General features: G+C 31.9%; 2 protein-coding genes across 3 annotated transcripts; both read left to right on the plus strand.

Moving 5' to 3' along the window:
* The first annotated feature begins 203 nt into the window (after window positions 1-203).
* Window positions 204-1068, plus strand: LOC129949203 (transmembrane protein 230). 2 transcript variants are annotated; one of them, XM_056060497.1, is made up of 3 exons: window positions 204-360; window positions 510-690; window positions 750-1068. In XM_056060497.1, exons 2-3 carry the CDS (start codon window positions 511-513, stop codon window positions 936-938), a joined length of 369 nt encoding a protein of 122 aa, XP_055916472.1. In that variant the 5' UTR covers window positions 204-360; window position 510; the 3' UTR covers window positions 939-1068. The 2 variants fall into 2 exon arrangements, with proteins under 2 accessions (XP_055916472.1, XP_055916471.1); XM_056060496.1 differs by having other exon boundaries at window positions 214-690.
* A 139-nt stretch (window positions 1069-1207) lies between these two features.
* LOC129949202 (transmembrane protein 214) lies at window positions 1208-20211 on the plus strand. The gene is made up of 11 exons (XM_056060495.1): window positions 1208-1554; window positions 1629-1927; window positions 5936-6157; window positions 6225-6390; window positions 6642-6744; window positions 6886-6997; window positions 8343-8541; window positions 9288-9433; window positions 17571-17972; window positions 18621-18739; window positions 18815-20211. Exons 1-11 carry the CDS (start codon window positions 1431-1433, stop codon window positions 18927-18929), a joined length of 2007 nt encoding a protein of 668 aa, XP_055916470.1. The 5' UTR covers window positions 1208-1430; the 3' UTR covers window positions 18930-20211.
* The last annotated feature ends 2604 nt before the right edge of the window (window positions 20212-22815 follow it).

The following is a 22815-nucleotide window of genomic DNA, read 5'->3' on the forward strand; positions in this document are numbered from 1 at the left end:
AATTTGATAGCGCTTAATAGTTCGCTGAATATCCCAAAAATTGAAAAATAAAGGATTATTTTAAATTTCATTAATTCAAGGCATCGACCAAAAACTACACCCAGCCAACCCTTGTGTCTCCAGCTTAGCTTCCTCTGTTTCTTACAATTTTTCTGCAGCCCTGAACGCTCTACTGTCACTCCATTCAACTTCAAAGTGACAGCTGATACACAAGTGACATTCCACCACAACAAAAAAAGTGCACTTTTTTCTTTCACATAAATAAACTTACTTTCAATTTTCCCCCTAAACAAAACTAAAAAAAAATCAAAGTAAATTCCTCATTTACAGGCATCTTTACCTTATTTGTTCAAACCAAAGGTTATCAAGAATCTTACAGAGCATGCAATTAACCACATTTTTAGTTTGATACTTCTTCCAACACTAAATTGTGACCACAACAGAATACATTCCAAAAATTAAAGACAAACAATATAACTTATGCCAAAAATCCTCTTATCAACCCACAGTATGCATCAACGACGACGAAATATAAATAGAGATAAATCAGGTTACACCCGCATCGATCCTTCGACTTACGACACTGCCGATGGTATCCATTCCGACCAATTCGATGAGGAATCACTCACTCAGAGGCGATTGCCTCTGACACAAATTATCCTCATCATGGGATTCATGATCTTGGGAGCAGTAAGTGTTCTGAAATCAAATTAAATGTGTTTTCCTAAAATAATGCGATTTCATTTAAGATTTGCATCTCATTCAGTATCCTCATATCGGCCAGTTACTTCGATGCCAAGTACCAAGACCGAGTCTGGCCACTCCTTATGGTTGGAATTTTGATGTTTATTCCAGGAGGTTACTATGGATACATCTTGATTTGTATTCTATTCAAAAGAGACGGTTTCTCCTACGATGATATTCCTATTTTTCAGTGATTCTTTTTATTTATTTATTCATACAAAAATAAAACAACAGCAAAAACCTAAAGACAAAAATAATGTGCAATGCAATTATTGTAATCAAATATTTTCAATTTTACCAAAAAATAAAAAATCAATATGAAAATGCTGGACTCTACTTTTTGAACACATTCCCAGCAATGATTAGATTTGTTGCTGAGTTCATTTTTGGAATGAATTACTAAGGAATGAACACCTGTCATCGCGGCAAATGTCACCACTTAAATCACCGCCAAGCAGCCAACAGAAAGGCGTCAACGTCACAACTTTTTTTTATTATTTCTATTCTTCAAAATCTACCGTCTCCGTCTCAGTTCACAGTAGAAACACAGCATTTATCTTTTTCTTTAATAAAAATAAACTTAACTAAACAAAAAAGTTGATTTATCTTTTGTGTTAAATTAAACAAAATAACATTTCCATTTTGTGTTAATTTAAAATTGCAGTTAATTTTCTTGAATCTTCAATATGTCATCGAATCAATGGGAAGTTGTGACCAAGTCAAAGAAACAGCGCAATCTCGAGAAGAAAGTCGAAGCGCACACCGAAAAGAAACGTCTTGCTTTGGCCGGTCCGAGTTTGGAAGAAATTCGTAAGGTTTCCTTCTGTTCATTTTTGGGAACACACTTTAAAATAAAATTTCTTTTTGTATATTTTTGTGTCTAGTTCCTCAGCATCAATTGAAGAGCATTTTTAGTAGTAAAAGTTCAAAGGACAAGGAGAATAAATCTCCGAAAAAGACGACCAACAACAGCAACAAGTCATCTCCCGCTAAGAAATCCAAAAGCAATAATAACAATAATGAGAGCAATAAAAAGTCTTCAACACCAGCTGCTCCACCTGCACCGCCAAGACCAAAGAACTTGGAAACTGCATTGCTCAAGATAACTCCGGATGAGTTAAATGGTCTCATGGAGCAGTTGAGGACTTCATTCCCTGGCAATGAGCTGTATTGGCTGAGAGAGGTAAGCGAGCAAATTTTGAAATTCCCTTAAATTTAGTGATTAGATAAGGTGGACAAGGTTCAAGTGTTTGCGCCATTGAGGTCAGCGTTGTTTTAGATAAATTAACGTTGGAAACTAATAAAATAAATGCAATAGAATATCTTTTTGTGAATCAATTAATATTATAATGTTGAGGCCGGAAATTCGTCAGTAACTTCAGATGGGTTTTTGGACTTTAGATGCCACTTCAGAGATGGAAAAGTGTACTTTAGGTAAAAAAAAAATGGCATTTAAGAAGCTTAAAACGTTGTTTTCTCTGAGGTACCGTCAGTATCCTTAGATGTTTGTTATTTCTATTATTTTATCAACAGAAGCACGTGCTCTATTAAATGTTAAGTTGAGCAGGAGGTTACACTTAAAAAAGAACATCACAATACCAAACGCCGAGCAACCGTGAGTGTGTCGTTGCCACTTCTGTTGTCACATCACTATTGTAGGCTCGCACATTACATTGCTGACCTAGATCTTTATAGAAGCCTTGGCTTATGACTGGTTCTCTTAAGAAGATTCGTTCTTCAAGTGGGAAGACTGTCCAGCCATAACTTAAATATTCAAGGCTATAAATGTCACGTTTCAACAACTCTAATTTTCATGCCTAGAAATAGCTACATTGCAAAGGAAGCTTTGAAAAATATTTTTTTAATTTGTCGTTCGAATTTTTTCCAATGGACTTTCAAAAGGTTGATTATATTAGTCCATAAGATTGCAAAACTATCATTTAATAGAACATAAAGACAATAATTTTGGTAAAAATCAACAACAGGGTCTTCTAATTTTTGTCAACAAAATTGATTGAGAAAGTCCCTACATATCAAAAAGACTTGCAATAGTCAAATCGGAGAGATACCAATTTTCCAAAGCTGGTGAATATTTTTTAACCATTTGTTGAAAAAAACATGTGTTTCTGTGTCCTGACTAAGTTCTAGCGTAATCATATAATCTATCGATGTCTTGGGTTTCTTAAGCCAGGCTTTAATTTCAATTCAATTTTTTTCTTGGGGCTCAAATAATTTATTTGCATTTAAATTGTCCATTATTTTTGATAAGTTTTTGTATAAATTAAATAATAGAAAACTTCCTTACAAACTTGGATGTATCCTTGTTGAAGGACGGGAGTCCCACTCATTTTTCAACACATAGAATGTTTCACCATGTTGACCTCACTTTGATCTCTCCTCAACTCTTGCCTTCGACTTCTTGGAAGAGAAACTCTTTTCTTCATGGTAGTGACCACTTTCCAATAGTAACTTCAATCAATCTATGTACCCAGCAACCCTACACAAAACCCATCCCAAAATTTAAAACAGACCGCGCTAACTGGGAAGTGTTTCAACGCACTTCAAAAACCTTGATCGAATCTCATACGCAATCACAAAATGTCAATAAAGAAGCAGCCAATATAAAAAAATGCATCATATCTCAATCTAAAAACGTTTTGCACAAAAAATTCGTTCCATGGTAAAACTCCGAACTTAACGATCTACGTTTCAAGAAACAGTCTCTTTGGAAACTATAAAAACATCAATAAATTTCCGTACAGCTAATGCTGCATTTAGGAAAAAAGTATAGTTATCAAAGGCCGAGAGCTTTGAAAAATGTACAGTGTGTATCAATCCCAAAACCCCAAGCCAACCCTCACTTGCAAATATTCGCCTTACAAAGTTACAAAGTCTCCATCCGTTACTCTGACAGACTCGTCCCAAATCTCAGATCATTTTGCCAAATGTTGGTCCCCATATTCATGCAACTCCAATTTGTCTCCCTCATTCCGTGAATCCAAGCTATAAACAACACCTAATCTCCATCATACCTTAGCCCATCTGCTAAGTCCATTGAAAAACCTATAAATACCATTGAATTTGAAAGCTGCATCAGCGCCGTCAAAGGTCAGACTCCAGGGTTTTGACAGAATCTCTTACCTAATGATTCGTAATGCCCCACCTGCTGTAGAACAACAACTAATTCAACTGTATAATAGTATACTAAACTCTGGTGCTATTCCACAATCATGGAAAACTGCAACAATAATTCCCAATCCCAAACAAAAATAAAGCCCTATTGAAAATAATAGTTACAGACCTATATCCCTTCTATCGTGCATGAGTAAATTTTTAGAAAAAATTGTTTGAGACTACTTTGGTTTATAGAAAAAAATAATTTCATTGCCCTCAATCAAGTCGCTTTCAAACACGGCCGTAGTACAATTGACTCGTTACTACATATTGACGAATTTGTCTCTACAGCAATTTCGTCAAAAATCACATCTCAATCTTATCCATTGATTTTGTACAAGCCTTCGACCGTATAGGCATCCATGTTGTGTTGAACAAACTAGAAAAATGAAAATTGGGCCAAAGATAGGTATTCAATTTTGTAACGAATCTTAAGTTTAGAATTAGAGTAAATAACACCTTTTCAGACATCTACAACCTGAATAACGGTATACTTCAGGGATCGCCTCTATCTGTTGTTATCTTTATCATAGCCTACAATGATATAAGTGAAATAAATTTGCAATCCAAGAACATCGATCACACCCTGTACGCTGACGACCTCTACATTCTTTCAAGAAAACTCCCGTACAGAAAATTCCTTCAAAGATATCATTGATCAAACAAACTTTAGATGCGTCCAAACCGGCGGCGCTCAAATTTCTTTGAACAAAACAAAACACTTACACATTTGTAGAAAACATACATGTTCTTGTACTGTTATTAACATAAATAATATTAATATTCCTTCTGTTAATAAATTAAGTATACTAAGTATTGTAATTGATTGTAAATTTAGCTTTAAGAACTAACTTGGCTACCAAACTTAACATCATAAATTATTTAGCATCAAAAAATAGTTTGACCCATATGAATTCATTGATCAATGTTACAAAAGCTATAATATTATCAAAAATTGAGTATGGTCCTGTTATATATGTTCAATCAGCCTATCACGCCGCAATCATAGCCAGCCTCAAAGCTTTTAAGGCAAGTCCTTTAAAAAATATGTTAGCTGAGGGAGGTTTTTCGTCGATCACAAAAAGAAAAGAAGTTCTAACATCAAGACTTGTAGGAAAAATACTTGAATCCTATGACTCTCCAATTCTTTTGGACTCAACGAAAATCCTTACACACTTAAAGGCACCAAAAAAACTATCAGCCCTCTACATAACTTTAATGTATGGGAGAAAAATCGGCATTGAACCAAAAATTAAAAGAGATGTCGAGTGTAACCCTCCGTGGCTATACCCGAAGGAATCCATCAACACTGCACTCGCTCCATTTAAAAAAGATTCAGCTCCGAAAGAGGTATATCTGCAGCATTTTCATGAATTAATGAATCCTTTTATCAGAAATAATTGGAATATCCTCTTTACCGATGGCTCAAAGTTTGAGGAAGGTACCTCTTTCGCAATTGTTGACTCAAACAATCTAATTTCTTCAGAAAAGCTACCACCATTTTCTCTGTATTCTCAGCCGATGCATTAGCGACAACGTCATCAAACTTGGAAAAGCGATAAAGATTTTTTGGGTGCAGACAATGAAGCCAAAATAACCGCTCGTTATCATCACCACTATTCTTCTATCAACCAAAATTGCAGCGCAGTTATCTACCCCACCTCTACGCCTGCAATCATGAACAAATGCTTCACCAGGTTGAGGATTGGACATACCCAGCTAACCCACAGTCACCTACTCAACAAAAATCCCCCACCCATTTGCCACCTCTGCCAACTCAATATCCAGCTGACCATCAACCATTTAAGTACAGACTGCCCGAAAATCATTGAAATTTGTAATAATTTTTTTAACTGCAATCTAAAAAATCTCCTTTTGGTTCCTTCCGAACAAATCATACGAAATATTTTCAAAATTTTAAAACTTTTAAATCTTTGTTGGAGTATTTAACATTTATTTATTAAATTTGAAATGATTTAAATTCATTTTAAAACTTTTTCTTTTATTTATTTTTTAGATTGCCTCATTCTTTAACTCGCACCTTCCATTCGATTGTGATCCAACTTTTTCGGGCAAAGCTATTCTCTATCCGAGTAATGTTGTGCCGAAAAATCTCAAGACTGCAATTATTGATATTTTCAAAACTATGGGCGATGTTAATTTATCATATTTTTATGATACATTAATAACACGAATGACTGAAGAATTATCAAAAAATAAATCAGTTGTTGGTTATAAGGTAAGATTCTTAAAAATTACCGTTAAATGTTTAAATATTTTATTTTCAATTTTTTTTTCTTTAAAAGCTTCTTTTACAAATTGTTGCTCAAAATTGGCCAACAGTATGTTCGAATAGTTTAGCAAAGACTGCAATTTTAAGAAATTCTTATCAAAATCGTAGCAACATTGGACTGAGTATTTTATGGGGTGTTGGACAAGGTGGTTTCAGAGATATTAATGTTGGTGTTAAAGGTAATACAAATATTTCCAGGGCTATATTGTGAATAAAATTTAACTTGGAAGTTTTCCTATCATCGTAAAATGGAATTTGTTGACATCTAGGATTAAGTTTTAAAGAATTTTTGGTATTTTTTGGTTTAAAAAGAAAGAGCTTAGAAGTCTCCAAAAATTGTCGATTAGAAAAGTTTCGAAGGAGATCTTGATTCACAATAGCCCAAATTACTTATGTAAGTTAATTTATTTAATTTTTCTTTTTTATTTAGTTTGGCAAAATATTATGCTACCTGTGATTGAAATGAAAAGCTACTCCCGATACGTTTCTGACTACATTGAGAAAGTTTTGTCCTCGGGCACTGGCAATCAAAAGTAAGTAATTATTTGAGTCCTTAAAAGAAAATGCTGGAAACTAAAAAACTTCCTGCATGAAACTCAGTTTTTCAGAGAAAACTCTTTGCTTTATTTGTTTATGGATATTTTTTAATTGTTTTAAATTTCTTTTTTTTTTAGATTACTAATGAGCCAAAGTGATTTCTTTATTTTGTACAACGCATTAAAGGCTAAATATAGCATTCCAAGGGAGTGTCAACTGGTGCTAACGAAGAGTTCTCAGTTATTTTTGGTAAGTTTACCTGGTTTCATACGGTTTTTGGATTTGTTTTAAACAAATAAAATAAAATTTTCTGACAAACAATTTGTTGACGAAGTTTTAAGAATAGATGTTAATTGCTATAAAAGTTTTTAATGCCTTGCTATAGTCCGACAAAAAAAAATCGAAGTCATCATTGTGTCAGCAATTATTTAAAAAACCATCGTCTTATTCGAAAAATTACAAAAAAAAACACTTCCTCTGCCTTAAGACTTCGCGAAATGCGAAGTATCCTTAGAATAAAACGTCAAATTCAGCTTTATCGGCAGGTAAAACTAGGGAGTAAGCTTATATTTAGTCTACCTAATCCACCGTTAAATACAAAAACACTTAAAGCGCCTGAAGCTTAAGAAAAACCACCACTTAATGAAACAAGGAAGAACGCACGCTTGTGCTTTCTCAAAGATCACATGAGCTGGGATGCGCAAAATGGAATGACCGTAAATGATTGGCTTAAGGTTGTTTTTTTCTGGAAAAAAATTTAACCTAGATGGGCCAGATAGTAACAATAAATATTTCTATGACCTGAGGATAGAGTAGTGATTTTTAAACCGTCACCGTAGCAAAGAAAGAGCCGGTATGGTCTGGGGTTCAATTGTATTGTATGGCGCTGTAGACTTGTTAGTCCAAGATACCAAATGACTAGGAAAACATACAAAGCCTTGCTAGAATCAGTATTATCCAATATAAGCGAGCTTTTTGGACCAATTCCATGGTTTTTTTCAGTAGGGAAACGCTCCCAAAAACACAGCCGGAGAGGTAAAACCCCTTATTGCGAATCAAAACTTCCACTTGCTGCCTTTATTTATTTTTCGGACCTTAACATAATTGAAAATGTGTGGGGCTAGCTTACACGTAAAGTACATGAGGGAGGGCAGCAATACGATGAAATGGAAGCGCTAATTCATTGTATCAAATTTATCTGGTCTACTTTAAATCTCTTTATAAATCCTTAAAAGATAGAATTTGAAGTTATTATGAAGGCTAGTGGTAACAGGTACATATTATTAAAACCCTAATGAAAGCTAAAAAACATAGCAAAATACAAAAACATTTGTTGATGTGTTTCTAATCTAATGACCCGATTTATTTTCGCATATTCTTGACTCAGTTAACGATTTGCCATGAAAGTTCCATAAGCTAGAACTCTTCTTCATCCAAGTTTTATATTTTGTTGTTAAAAAAATAAATGTTTTTTTTCTAATCCATCATGTGACGGGAGAAATATCGATTTTACTTCTCGAAAATGCCTTTTTCTAACCTTATGACCGGCAGTGTAAAAAAACTATTTTATTATTCTTTTGTTTTTAATTTTCAGAAAAAATACATCGAGAGCTCATCGAAACATGCAAATGTCTTCCTAAATCTATTCCGTGATATTGAAAATTCCACAAAGAATCAAGTTGAAATTGATGGTTGCATCGATTGTCTAACAATCGGTGATGAGTGTTTTAAAATTTGGAAAATGAATTACAAGAAGAATGTGTTGCCGTCGTATTTGCTTTTACAACATATTTGTAAGTATATAAAAATAATTAAAATTTTAATTAATTAGTTTAAGTTATGAAAAAAAAACCAAACTAAACTTGTCAAGTTGAAGATTAAGTAAGTAAAAATTGTTGGTTATGAAGAAAGACTATGTATGGTAATTTTTCTCCAAAGACATACATTTGAGACATTAAGAGAGAGGAGTTTTTAAAGGGGACTATAGCTCCAGTTGCAAATGAGTTCACTAAAAAAAATCCATTGTTCTTCAATTATTTTAAATAAGGACTCAATTCATTTGTTCCTATTCCTGCGACAAGTGGCTGTCGTTCACATGTAGTTTATTAAAAATTTGCCTAGATGTTCATTGCTATAAAATTGGCATATTCCAAGTCGTAAATATTGTATTATTTTTTATTAAAAAAAACTTTTAGTTCTCTTCGTTACATAAAGTCTTCTAAATAAACTATAAAGGTTTTTCATGACCTTAATTGAATATTTTGTTTAAATCACTGAGGCTATGCAATTTTTGTTTCAATAATATTTGTGAAAATTATATGAACTTCCTTAAAATTAAATTTACATATGTTCATAAATAACTCATTTAGAAACATTGTTTGGTTTCTATTCTAAAAAAAATGCTTCAAAAAGGTTTGAAAAAAAGTTTTTACAAGCTTTTTTGACAACAAAATTGTTAATTTGTATTGTATCAAAATTTAAAACGTAATATTTATTGATTTTTTGTTTTCTATTTATTTGTAAAATTATTACATTGTAGACCAACAATGGGATGGATCTGCTGTAAAACTGCGTGATTCAAAAGCATTTGAAGATTTTCTGTTAGTTGCAACCCAACTAAACTTAGAATTAGAAGCTGCGAAGAAGAGAGACCCACATTTGGATGAATTGCTTTCATTGTTTGGGGTAAGTAATCAAATCAAAAATAATTTGAAAATTGAAATGGTGTTTAACATAATGTATGTATATTATTTATAATTTAAATAAAGGTAAGTACAAATATGATTTTGTTGGTATGCTGTTTGGTTCTTGTTTGTTTTGAATAGTTTTGATTTGTCATTTAGACGTCTAAAATTAGCCTGCAAGCTTTAAACAGGGGCCTCATTATGAGGTTCGCGGCGGATCATATTATAAAATAAGCTTGGTTTCAATATCTATTTTTTTCCTGAGATATTTTAGTTGAAAGCCAATTTTGAGTAGTATTTTATTTAGGTCTAAAATTTGTATTTTGATCATTATTTCGATTTTCGAATGGTTTACAAGATGTCAGAAATGTTATTTGTTGATGCAACAATTTTATTTTGGAGACGATATCAGTTTTTGTTCGCAAAATATTCCAGGTGATGAATCATTTTTTTGAATATAAACACCAAATTGGTTTCACATCACAATGTATCTTATAAAATTGAAATTGAAGTCGCTAGCGTTATTGGTGAGAGATATTTAGCGTTAACCCAATTTTTAATTTTTGTAGGTAATAAGTAAAAAAAAAATCATCGGCTGAATTTATTCGATAGTCCTGCATCTTTTGAAATAATTGACTATCGCCGCACGTTCTTCAAAGATCACAAACACACAGAAATCTCTAAAAACCTTTGATTAAGATTCTAGGGACCTTAAAATGAGAAATTTTAAAACTTTCAACTCGACAAATTGGACTAAATACAATAACTATCTATATGGTTGTAACATCCAAAAGTCAAATCGCGCAATTGTGAATAGTTTGGCACCACTTGAAAGGCTTTTGATTAATACGTTTAAGTTAATATAAATTGAGTTTTCGAAAACAATAATCTCCAAGTAAACGTATTTGTAAGCTTATTCCAGGCCATAAGGTTAAAGTTCTATTTTTTGTTTACATTTTTGTTGAAATGCTTCTTGTTAGATGAGAGTTTGCGTTATTACCTTTATCAAGATAACCCGCAAAGTTAATATTCTTTTAAGTAAAAAAAACTCGTCTCTTTAAGTTTCTACTTTACTATTTTACATGCTTAAGCTAGGTATCAATTTTTAACGTCAAATAACATTCAAAAATTAAAGAGAAGAAAAATGTGTTGATACATCATTTATAATAAGTTTATCAAAGCCTTAGTTTATGTCCCTTTCTCTTAAATTTGTTTAGAAGTATTTAAGTTGTGAAGGGGGTCGTCTACCGCAGCGCTAAATTTTCAGGCCTATTATTCTGGGTGGATTGCAAAGAGATCGTCAAATCCTTTTCCGACCGAGTTACAAGTAACGTCTCTCGAAGTTCTCTGCCGCCAACACAATGTATCGAAAACCAGTGGCAGCATTGCCAAGATGCAATCAGAGAAGCCGCGTCTGACGTGCTGGGTTTCAAGCAACCACCAACAAGTAACCCCTGGTTTGATGATAAATGTCGGCAGGATGATCCATTTAACATGGACGTTTTGTAAATAAGTTTACAAATTTAGGATATCTTCTATAGTGTCGTCAAAATCGTGCCAATAGTTTTGGAAAACAGTACTCGTAGGAAAACGCCTTTAAAGATAAATATTACAATTAAATTAAGGCTCGATATCACGTAAACCAGCATGCTTCTGATCAAATCCTTTACAGAGCATGTTTTTAGTTATGTATGCCTACATTAGAAATATGCAGACTAAAAAATCGATTTCTTTCCAAACAGCGAAGGAAGATACAATAAATTTCCCCCAAAAATTCAGCTTTATTTTTAAATAGTTGTTGGAGAAACTCAAAATTAATTAATTTTTTTTTTTTATTTGTAAACGTCTTTATTAATTTTTAATCAAACAAGTGCATTGCATTTTTGATTTTTTCATTTGTTTTCTATTGAGTTTTGTAGGCAAGACTTATATTGGTTGGCCACCAAACAAGTTTTTAAAATTTAAATTGTTGGGATTCCCTCCCTCTTAAGCAACTCACTTGCTCCACTTTGTTGACATCGTGCAACATTTAAATTTCACCACATTATTTAAATAGACACAAAATAAATTATTAAAAAATTAAAATTTAATTTTTCTTCAAACTAAAAGAACCCATGCAGTTATTTGCATTCGAATACAAATGAATAAGGTCATAAAATACCATCCCAATTTATTAAATCATCCCTGACAACAGTACTACTAATTATATTGATTATGAAAACTACAATATGTGTATAGGGTGACTGAACCTACTCAAACCAACTAAAACTAATTTGCATAAAGTGATTTAACATAAACACGTGGTTTTTATTTCTTTTATTTTGTATTCCTAATATTTGAATTTACAAACATCTCAACGGATTTATTAAAGCGCCATCTGTTGTGAAATTTTGTTCAACTTGCATAAATTTACCAGTACACAAAATGAACTCATACACAAAATTCATTTCATATTTTTGTACTGTCAGCTCAGCTCAGCTTGCAAGTGTTGCAAGCAAAAGCCAGCCATTTTTATCGATTTTAAAATTTCCATTCCATTCAGCCGTTTGAATACATAGCTGAATAAATTAAACATCGGCCATCTTCAAGTAAATTTCACCATCATCATCATCGCCACCACTCAGCGTAGCGCACTCACTATCAAGCAAATCACTACCGCCACCGTCGCCGCCCCGTGTAAAAAGCTAAATAAGTCGAGTCGTTTCGTTTCTAAAAAAAATAAATTTAGTTGACGTGAGCTGAGGTGAAGATAGTTTTTTTTTTATTCATTGTTGAATTAAAAATTCCACCGAAAAATACGAAATTTTTACAAAAGAAAATATTGCATTTATCTATTTTTCATAATTAAAGTAAATCTTTCTTGTGTCTATCTTATCGAATATTCTCCTCCTTCGTGGTTTCTCTCACACAACTCTCCAACCAACTATCATCTCTACCTACTCAGTGGAATTTTGCTACATATTTAAAAAAAAAGAAGAAAAGTTTCATCAAAAAAGTGCGTAAGAAATAGAAAAACTAACAAAATTTATTGAGTGGTGTCAAGTCAAGAATATGTAGAAAGTGCTTTCTGGGGATGAAGTATTTCTTGAGTTTTTTTTTTGAAATAACGTCATACCTGCTTTTCTAACCAAAATCAGGCCGCCAGCAACTACCTAAGTATATCTATAGATTTATTCTTTCTCTACAGAATCCTATTTCTATTGTTCTACAGTTCTGAGTTGGTTCTGGTCAGCAAAAGAAAAAAAGATGAGTGTACATACATAGTTTAGTTTTGGGTTGATTTTGTTTGAACAGAACATAGAAACAACACAAAAATCTCGTTTCCTCTTTCACAGAAGAGGAGATCATTAAAACCCGATCCCAGCATCAGCTCAGCATCCACTCCACCATCACCATCTCATCTCCATCGTTCGTTACTTTTTTCCCATTTATTTTTTTTACTTCACTCTGTGGCTCAAGTGAGATTATTAGTATACGTTGACTGCGGCGGCGGCTTCCTCCCGGTGCGTCACGTCACGGTGGCAATAGCAATAATGTGTCTACGTGGACGTGGAGGAACCGAACAAGCCAAATTTGGAATTTAAAAAAAAAATCTTCTGATTGCCGCAAATGGAGATGGTGATACACTTTGGCCATTTAAATGAATATAAATCATTTAAAGCAACACCTTGATAACGATAATCACTTGCCACAAAGTCAACAACAGAGTTTGGATGGTACAAGAAGTTTCTCAAGGCGAAAACAACACTTATCACAGTCCAGTCGGTGCAAAAGCCGGGTTGTTATCTGCTTTCTGCTTGTGTCTGCCACTTACTTCTTCCATTGAGGTGGTGGTTATCGACAACGAGAACTACGACGACGATGATGTACGGTTCCACTGTTGGGTGTGGATGTTGATGTGGAGATTTTTACTTATCTCTGTTAAGTGCAATGTGGCTTTCTTGTTTTTCCCTTTTTAATTAGAATATAATTGTTGGAAAACTCGGGAGATTAGCCAATCCAGTTCCACCACGTGGCGCAAGTTTTTTGTTTTCTGTATTTTCTTCTAAAATTACTTTTAAGTAGGATTTGGTGCATTTTCTTTTTGTTTTTCAAACAACGCAAATTTTTTCCTGCTTTCAATTGAATTCTGACGCGTGTCTCTTGTGTGCCAAGTTTTTAATCAATTTTCTTTCGTTTTTATTTTTTAATTGGAAGGAGGAATACATAAATATATAAGCTTGGGTTATATTTATGTACATTTTTGCGATTACACATGCTCCATTAGAGCAAATATAGGTCATTGGAGAAAAAGCTTTTGTAAAGAGTTTGCAAAAATAGTATTTTTTTGTTTTATGAAGAAATATCATTTGGGAATTTTGATGTAAATTCTAGAAATAGGTGGTAGGCTAGGTATCTATACGTTGACAACAATATTCTATATAATAGATTAACGTTCATTAACATTGCGCGCCGTGAGCTGTGTAGTTTTGTTGGGGTCAGATGTTATCATCATCTTCAAAAACAACAACTTTCACATTAAGTTAATTAAAATTTTGCTACATTATGTTACAGAAATATAATTCAATAGGTAGGAACTTGAATAAATACAGAAAATGAAGTCAGTAACGCAAAAATGCAATTTATTACAACACACAAATGGGAACCTTTTAGAGTGAATGTTATAAAAAGATCATCATCTAGGTTATTGTCTCGGGATACCTACTATTTTTGTAAAAAAAAACATCTATATGAGGCTAGGTGTAGTAAGATTCAACAACTAATCTAGGTAGCTCCGAGTGACGAAGGTACGTACGTACCTTTTTTTCATTTTACTAGGTATTTAACTTCCAAGTTTTACCTACATCTCGAGTACCTACTTATAAAATAAAACCTGTTTTTCTTGTGCTTGCCTCCAAGTTGTTCATTAATAATAAATTTATCATTGATTGTTTGTAATCACATTTGAAGCGATTTTTTGCAAAAAGTCGGCTGTTTGAAAAGACATCGTTAAAAGAAACTACAAACTAGATGTGTGAACTAAAAAGTCATTAACTACATCTACTTTTGCCAGAACAGGTAGGCAGCAGATAGATAGGTATTAATTACCTATGTACTTTTAAGTTGTTCAATTGATTTGTAACTAAAGTGTCTTAAACTAGCTTTCGAAATTAATTTGTGTGATTGTATCTTCTTTGCCTATTCAAAACTTACCAAGGTACTTATAATTTTGTACTGCATATTGACAAGATAGAGATGATAGTCTTATCTCTTTCTAGGTAATTATCTGTTTTAAAATCTAACTTGTCATTAAATATGTTTTAACAAGAAGTTAATCATAGTTGTTATCTATCAAAACAATCCCCTTAACTTAATTATAAAACAATTATGCTTAATGTCTGATAAATTGTTTGTTTGTTAATTAAGCTATGATTAGACGTCTTTTAAAATTTGAAAACGTTTATGACGTTTTATCACAGTAGCATGTTCAATTTCTTTAAATTCTGGACATCTCTCAAAATTGAAACATAATAACTATTGATTTAGTACGCATTTCCGCGATATGTATTTAGATTTAATGCTGTCGATGAACTCTGCTAGACGCAAAGAATCATCTATGGTTACGGTTTTTTTGAATTGCAAATCAAAAAAGGATTCAAAATGTCGTTCGAAAAGTAGTATTTTGTTCACATAAATAGAGTTCCCTGTCCCTGGTACTTATTACTTATACTATTTGTTACTTATTTTTTTTTAAATATTTAATGATGCCCTTAACATGTTTAAAGTTTAAACACAGTGCGAGTTTTAGAAAAATGGGAAGTATTAAAGAAGAAATACCGATACACACTGGTCTTAAAGGTTTGATTATCAATGATTATAGGGAAAAACAGAGCTGGGTAAAGCATTCCACATTCTCGATGTGCGGTTAAAAAAGGAATCTATATACTTGACAGTACATCCGAAATTGAGCTCAAGGTTAGACTGATGTGCATTCCTAGAAGAACGAGTATTACGGGTATTCGACAGAACACTGTTTATAAAAATATCGATAGAACAACGAAAGGTATGAAAAATCGCGGCGGTGTTCAAGTGACGTAATTGTTTTGGTTATAGTTCTGTCGCCTATCATTTTCAAAGCCCTTTTGGATCCTGTCCAAAATACTTAAATTTGTTTTAAGAGCACCTGCCCAAATATGTGAGTAACATTCAAGTTTTGGACGAATGAAGGCTTTGTAAATTACAGCCAGATCATAAGAGGTGACAAATTTCTTGCACCACCGCGTCGGTGGAATCCTAAGCACCTAGCAGCATTTTTGGAAATATCGAATATGTGATCATTCCATAATAAGTCATCTGTGATACACATACCGAGTACTAAGTTAATTAGTTTCCTGGATGCAAGTGCCGCACATATATAGGGGCATCGGGGGTGGGTTACGCTTTAACGACAGGAGACAGCATTGAGTTTTCGAAGCATTAAATTCTGCACGTTTTTTTTAAACGAAATCAAAAACTGCGTTTAATAACACTACCTTCTATATTGTGATATTCCCCTTATTCGAGTATTTATTCCTTGTAATGTTTTATTTTCAATCTATCATTTGCTGACGTAATCAAGATAAATGTTATAATTCATAGTTGCTCACTTTTATTCTTATCATTGGCAAGTTATAGACTATTAAATTATTACTCCGAATTTTTATACTTATTTTCTGGGTAAATAAAAAATCATGAATTTTTCTAATAGGGGATGAATTTTACAAAAATAAAGCCTCGAATTCAAAACAAGAATATTAAAAAACAAACAAATATGAAACATTACACTGCTAAATCTTTTTCCTCTGAATACATTTTCAATTATTGGAAAAAAAAGTCCGACATATTCACTTAACAAATTTTCTTAGATCCTAATGTTTCCTCAAAAATAGGTTTTGTAAATATTTTATATCAAAACGAATCATGTACTTAATGGAAAACTTTTTCCTCTGCTTATTACTTTATTCAAATTAACTGAAGTAAAAAATCCTGGTTAAAATCTTAATTTATTTTATACTCTCCTCAAACCAACAAAAAAAATGTTAATCTAATTTATCGTTGAATTATGCTAAACATAGTTTTTGCCTTTATGATAATTTCAAAAGGTTAATAGTTCTTCTACCGGTCAACTCCTCCTCCCTCTCCCTTCGTTTGTTTGTTTTACTGTTTGGCCTCTGTGTATCAGGTGTGACATAATGAAAAAGCAAAACAAGTAATAAAAGAAGCAAGACATTCATAATTTCTGAATTATGACGTAGAATATTGAAAAAAAAAATAAAAACACTTGTGTACAACGTCAATACATGTCACCAAAAAAAACAATATTATTTTTTTTTTGCAAACTCAGTGCTCAAGCAGTTTCAATTTTAAGTTAAGTAAATATAACTTCCCATTGCACAACTTTTGTTTTGTTATTCATTTTAGCACCTGTTTTATAAAAATATAGAGAGAAAAATTGTAAAAAATAACATAAATAACAAGCAAATTTCAAACTTCGTCTCCACCAATGAATTCTATATTTGTCTAGTGGCCACAAAGTTATAAACTATGTAGGTACTGTCCAAAGCAACAGTAAACGCACGATGTCATCATCATGACTCCTTATACATCACAAAACGATGAATAAATTTCACATTGATGGTAATGTTATGGGTGTGATTTGCTAAAAATTACTTCGCCAGAGGGGTTCTAGTTTGAAACAAAAATAAAAAGTAGAAAATACAAAACTAGAAAGCACTTTCTAAAAAAGAAACACTTCTTGATTCCAGCAACGCCACCGCATTCATATGCAAATTAAGTCATCAATTTATATCTATCTATCTTTTATCTTTATATTGTTTGCAGTTTATCTCTTTTTTTAATTAAAAAAAAAAAGAACAAAACCAACAAAATTTTTGCTACGTAAACTTTATTTTACAAAAAATAAAATAAATTAAGTTTCAAAATGGCACAAAATACAAAGAATCAAAAAGCCAAACAACCCAAACAGCAGACCAAGAAGGTAATATAATTTATTCTATTCTTAAACACTTTAAAATTAATAATATTCAATTTTAAAAATTTATTCTTTTGTCATAATTTGTATAAAATATTTATATGTTCTTTGTTTTGTTCTTTTTTAGAATGTTCAAGACAAATCAACACAACAAAAGAAGAAAACTGCTGCGGGGAAATCTTCATGCGGTTGCAAATGGTTCCTTGGTAGTATTGTATTATTAGCAGTTATCGCTGGCGTACTGCATTATGATACAAGCATAAATGGCAAAGGAGTATTTGCTAATTCGGCAACAGGAAAATTGCTTAAGAAAGGTGGATTATTGCCACATGTGGAGAAGGCTTACGTTGTTGTAATGACAAATACAGCACGAGGTTATAAGTGGGCCGAACAGAGGGTGCCGGGGTATATGGCACCTGTTGGGCAATTGGCATGCGATATGTTTAAATTAGCCCGTAATACAGCGTGTAGTATTTGTGGAATGATAAAAGACTATTCTGTGGCCAAATGGCCGGCCGTATCAGCAGCTGTAAGTATAAATCTATTTATTTTGTTGAATTTTATAAGTAGACTTGTTCTGTATCTTGAGAACCCTTTTTTTATGACATTAAGGTCCCTAAAAGGTCATATCCTCTATCTGAGTGGACTCTATTTTGAGAAAAGCACATTTCGTAATAAACACATTGTACCCTAGGTCAACAATATCCTTCACAAGTTCCAAAGTGTATACAATTTGGTTTTGTTCCCATTCATAATAAGTTATTAGCTTGCATTTTCTTCTTTCATAATTCACACAAAAGTATCACAAATTCCGGTCAACGACCAACGGAACAAACATAATTCGCTTTTTTGTAATTGAAATAAAAATACAACTCAGCAGTTTCAGCATTTCTCGATTTGAGGTGGAAAAATGCATTGAATTATTGATTGGACTCATTAGTCTACTTTTTATTTCCTTAGCATTCACCTCGTATTAAGTCAAAAACCAAACCTATTATGTCCGTTGAAGTAACTGTCAACGTTTCTGTACAATGTAGATCACAAATTCTCAGCTTATTAGTGAAAGTGGTAATTTTCCCGGAGTTATTTTCACTATTTGAGTTTTCATATAAATTTGGCTGTATGCATAAATTATTTAAATTTTTTAATTTTCACATCAATTATTAAAATTTTTCAGTTGGAATCATACATCCCAGGCCTGCCGAAGAAACTCGAAAATGCCACAGTTTCAACACGTGTGCTAATTTCCGACAGTTTAGGAAAAATAACCGAATTCTTTAAGTTGAATGTTTTTGTGTAAGTAAATTGAAAAAAAATCTAATCAATTTAAAAATCAAAGTTACTAAGAGTTTTTTTTTTATTTATTTACAGAGGAACATTATCGCCTGAAAATCTTGGTAAAGTTTTCAATCAGACACAAGTTGCAGCTATTAAATACGCTAACGAGTTCAGTCAACAAATGGACGCATGGGCGAAACGAAAATGATTCGGATAGAAAATTATCCGATTTATTTCTGTCAACAAAATGAGAGAGTGAATTATATAAATAAATTGAATTTTGAAAAATTTAAAATACAAAACAAAAAATAGAAGAAAATAATAATGAAACAAATAATAAAAAAAGTCAACAAAAAACTTTACACACATCAAAAAGCGAAATAAATAAAAACAACAAATTTTAGGTCTATTTTTTAAGAATAAAAAGTAAACAAGAAATTTAATAAAAAAGAAAAACAAATGAAACAAAAACAAAATCTAAATGAATTGCGTGATTGATTACAATGGAAAAAAACAACAATTTATCTTATGTGCATTTTTGATTGGTTCTTTTGATATAAGTATGTTTTTTTTTTTTTTGTTTCTGGTTGATGGGATCCTACCTTTCGAAATTATTATTTGTTGGAATATCACTTTCTTGTTGCAAATATGGCCATTATACAATAAATCATATGCAATAATACATATTTATACATTTCAATCATTCGTAGAAAACCGAAACTTAAGAAAAAGCAAACTCCTAGAAAATCATCTAAAAAAAACTATTCTATCTTCTCCCAGGGAAAACCTGTTGTCCATGAAACGATACACTTTTGAAACGTATGACTTTGAAAAACTCGAAAATTTTGTAGTAATTGTGTGAATGTGAAGCTCAATAATATTGAAAAGATCCAGATCAAATAAATATAGAAAAAACAATGAAAGAAAAGAATAGATGAATTCAAAATTTTGTATTTTTGATACACTCGCGAAACTAAGGAACATCTCGAATGATTGGAATGAATTGTTACCAAGTTTTTACGTTTTTTGCATTGCTAATTTGAAGAAGGTGTCTTAAGTTTTATTTTCTCAGTCATTTGTAGCTTTATAAAAAAAAAAAAACAATAACCATATAAGCTATTTAAGACTATAAAAATAAAAAGAAAAGTATGAAAACTATGCGTTCCAAAATCAGCACATTTAATTATTATATATACATATAAACAAAAACAAAGTATAACATTTCCAGAACTGAATCTTTGACATTATTACCAATTATAATTACTATTATATTATGATGTAACTGTTCACACTTTATTAATAAAGTTTAGTATTTAGATTAAGTTTAAAACAAATTTAGTAATGCCTAGTAATCAACATTATTTTTTTTACGTTTTTATTTTTTGTGGTTTGTTTTATGTAGAAATATATAATTAAACATTTTATAATTTGTTTAAAAGAAAAAAGATTGTAATAAAAAGAGACTTTTTGTTCAAATATTCAAAAGTGAATTTGTGTTGAATTTTATTTCTTAAAATACAAGTTGGAAAATGTTTGGTTACTGTTTATATATTTGCATTTGTCAATAATATGACAATTCCAGATTAACTAGCTTTGTAGTGTAGTTTTGCATTCACAAAGTTAGTTGAATTTTGACTACGTAACCACTAGTTTTGTGAATGCGACCATTCTTGACCATACCAAAATATTCATACCTATAACCGATATCGTCTCGTTTTTTCGACTACTATCGTGTCGTTTTTTAAGAGGCATTCCATAAGTTCTTCGACGCGACGAATTTGCATCTGCATCTATAGCCTGAGTTCGTGTTGATGTATGTCCGGATGTAGTCGTCAAAGTATTTGGAAGTAAATTGGGCTGGGATACACCAATTGGATTTCCAAATTTGCCAATTTGCTACAACATCTTCCAGTAGAGATACAATTTGCAATTGGCTTGGACCTCATCTAGTTGCTTTTATATATTTTTAATAGTTTATTATTTTCTTCTTCACTTTTAACTTAAAGTCGGCCCAAGCCTGATTAAAGCAAACATTCAAATATTTTTTACATTAATGAAATAAGCGATTAAAAACATTTTGCCAACCATCTCCATCTCTTACTGGAGGACCCTTGCTGTTCAGCTGCTCAGCTATGGAATTTCATTCCCTTTTTATGTCAGTTTTGTTGATTCCCTTCAAAAATCCCCTAATTAACTGCTCGTTGCTCTCCATCAGCTCGACGAAGGCCTGGAACTGATTCTGATTTGTTAATTTCAACTGCAAATGTGAACAAATATTTTGTTTTCATTTATCGCAAATAAAGTACTAATAAATTCCATAAAGTAAATTGTTTAACAAGGAAACTTAGACCTTTGCGAACTTCCATCTCTTCGGCGTGAGCAAATTTTCAAACGAGATATACCGTCGTTTCACAGAATGCTAAATGAAAGCGTTCAACACACTTGACGTTTACACACCACAACAAAACGAGTGACAAAAGTTGAAAACGACTTATGCAATGCATATTGTGTCGTGTCGTATATTTTGCTGTCGTTTACGACATCGGCAATAGAAATCATGATACAGTTTTCCGGGATTCGTAAAAATCCCGATAGGGCTGATTAATACCGGTAAACATTCTGTACCTAAGCGTACGTCCAAAGTTGGTCTTAAGTAGTAAACTGAGAGAAGAGGAGGAATGTTTATGAAAACAGTTGATAAAATAACAACGTTTAAATAAAACAACCGTTATCTATCACTTTTGAATTCAGTCGAATACACTTAGTTCGGTTATTGGGGCACCTCCTGAAATATTAAAAATGAATACAGGGTCTGGAAATTATATCTAGATTGGAAAATGTGTACACTTCGGCATTTTTAGCGAAAAAGCCAGTGATGCACGTATAAAGAAGAGATAACTGTTTATTCTTTCCTTTGGAAGTACCACACATGGAGATTTATATGCATTAAATTCATATAGTCTTATTTTACATATTAAACGTAAATTCTGCAAGTCGCCAAAGGGAAATGATTGGTTTAAAAACATCGATATCAATTACATTGTATCAATAAGCTTCTTCATAGAACTTAAAAAATAGAATCAGCTCCATTATGAGTTTCACTGGAAAAAAAATATTTTTGTTTATATTTTTGGAAGATGTTCGAAATACAATTTCGGTCAGGTAAAATGCTATCAGGAGATTCGTCCGAACCTCATTTTATTTTTTATTTTGAGTTTCATCCGAACAGATATTCATGTTTAAGAAATTCCTTTGTCATGAGCATTTGTAAAAAATGATTTTAGATTTGAATATCTAGAATTCTAGAGAGTAAATCAAGGTATTGATATATTTCTACATAAGATAATTTTCTTGGAAAGACGCAATTTTTTGTATTGTACAAAAAATTGGTTTTCGACTTAAAATCTTAGGAACAAAAATAGATTTTGAAATGAAACTTAATTCTCTTATGCAAAATATTGTTGTTGATTTCCAGAAAAATCCAATTGCCAACTTTTGTTTATAAAAAAAACCTACAAACAAAAAAGTGATAAGAAAAAATTCTCGACTTAAATATGATGAGAACAAAAAAGATATTGACTTTGAACTTTTTTTATTGAACTTTAAGAACTATTCATAGACGGACACGAACATTAATTTATCAGTGCGGGTCGCATCCCATCCTCTTCTTAATTTTTGATTTGGCAAACTAATCAATCACAACAAAACTCAGGATCGGGAAGCAATTTTGAAATAAAAACGGCATTATATCCGTTTACTCAAATATTATTTTTTTTAAATAAAATAAAAGGTAACGTATCTTGGCACGGAAATTGGAACACATCATTTATGTTGTACTTTTTATGTTCAAGAATAAACTTTGGCTTATTCTTTTTTTCTACAACAAATATGGTATAATATATTTTCGTGTTAAAAACATGTTTATGCTGAATATTCCCGTAGAGCGAAATTGTTTCGTATGAAATATTTTTCGTGTAAAAACCATCTAAAAACTAATAATAATATATAATCTTTTTAAAGAAATAATTTCAACAACTTTGATTAGACTCACGTGAATTAGATAACAGTGTTTACAGCTTCATCCGAGAATATTG

Source organism: Eupeodes corollae, chromosome 3 (assembly GCF_945859685.1).
Source record: "Eupeodes corollae chromosome 3, idEupCoro1.1, whole genome shotgun sequence".
In the NCBI taxonomy this organism is placed as follows: Eukaryota; Metazoa; Arthropoda; class Insecta; order Diptera; family Syrphidae; genus Eupeodes; species Eupeodes corollae.

Bases quoted from the DNA above. Each gene is read 5' to 3' on its own strand.
- LOC129949203 (XM_056060496.1), top strand. From the start codon at position 481: ATGCCAAAAATCCTCTTATCAACCCACAGTATGCATCAACGACGACGA. The intron at 691-749 runs GTAAGTGTTCTG...ATTTCATTTAAG, and splicing joins GATTCATGATCTTGGGAGCA to ATTTGCATCTCATTCAGTAT.
- LOC129949202 (XM_056060495.1), top strand. From the start codon at position 1,431: ATGTCATCGAATCAATGGGAAGTTGTGACCAAGTCAAAGAAACAGCGC. The intron at 8,542-9,287 runs GTAAGTATATAA...ATTACATTGTAG, and splicing joins TTTGCTTTTACAACATATTT to ACCAACAATGGGATGGATCT. The intron at 18,740-18,814 runs GTAAGTAAATTG...ATTTATTTACAG, and splicing joins TTTAAGTTGAATGTTTTTGT to AGGAACATTATCGCCTGAAA.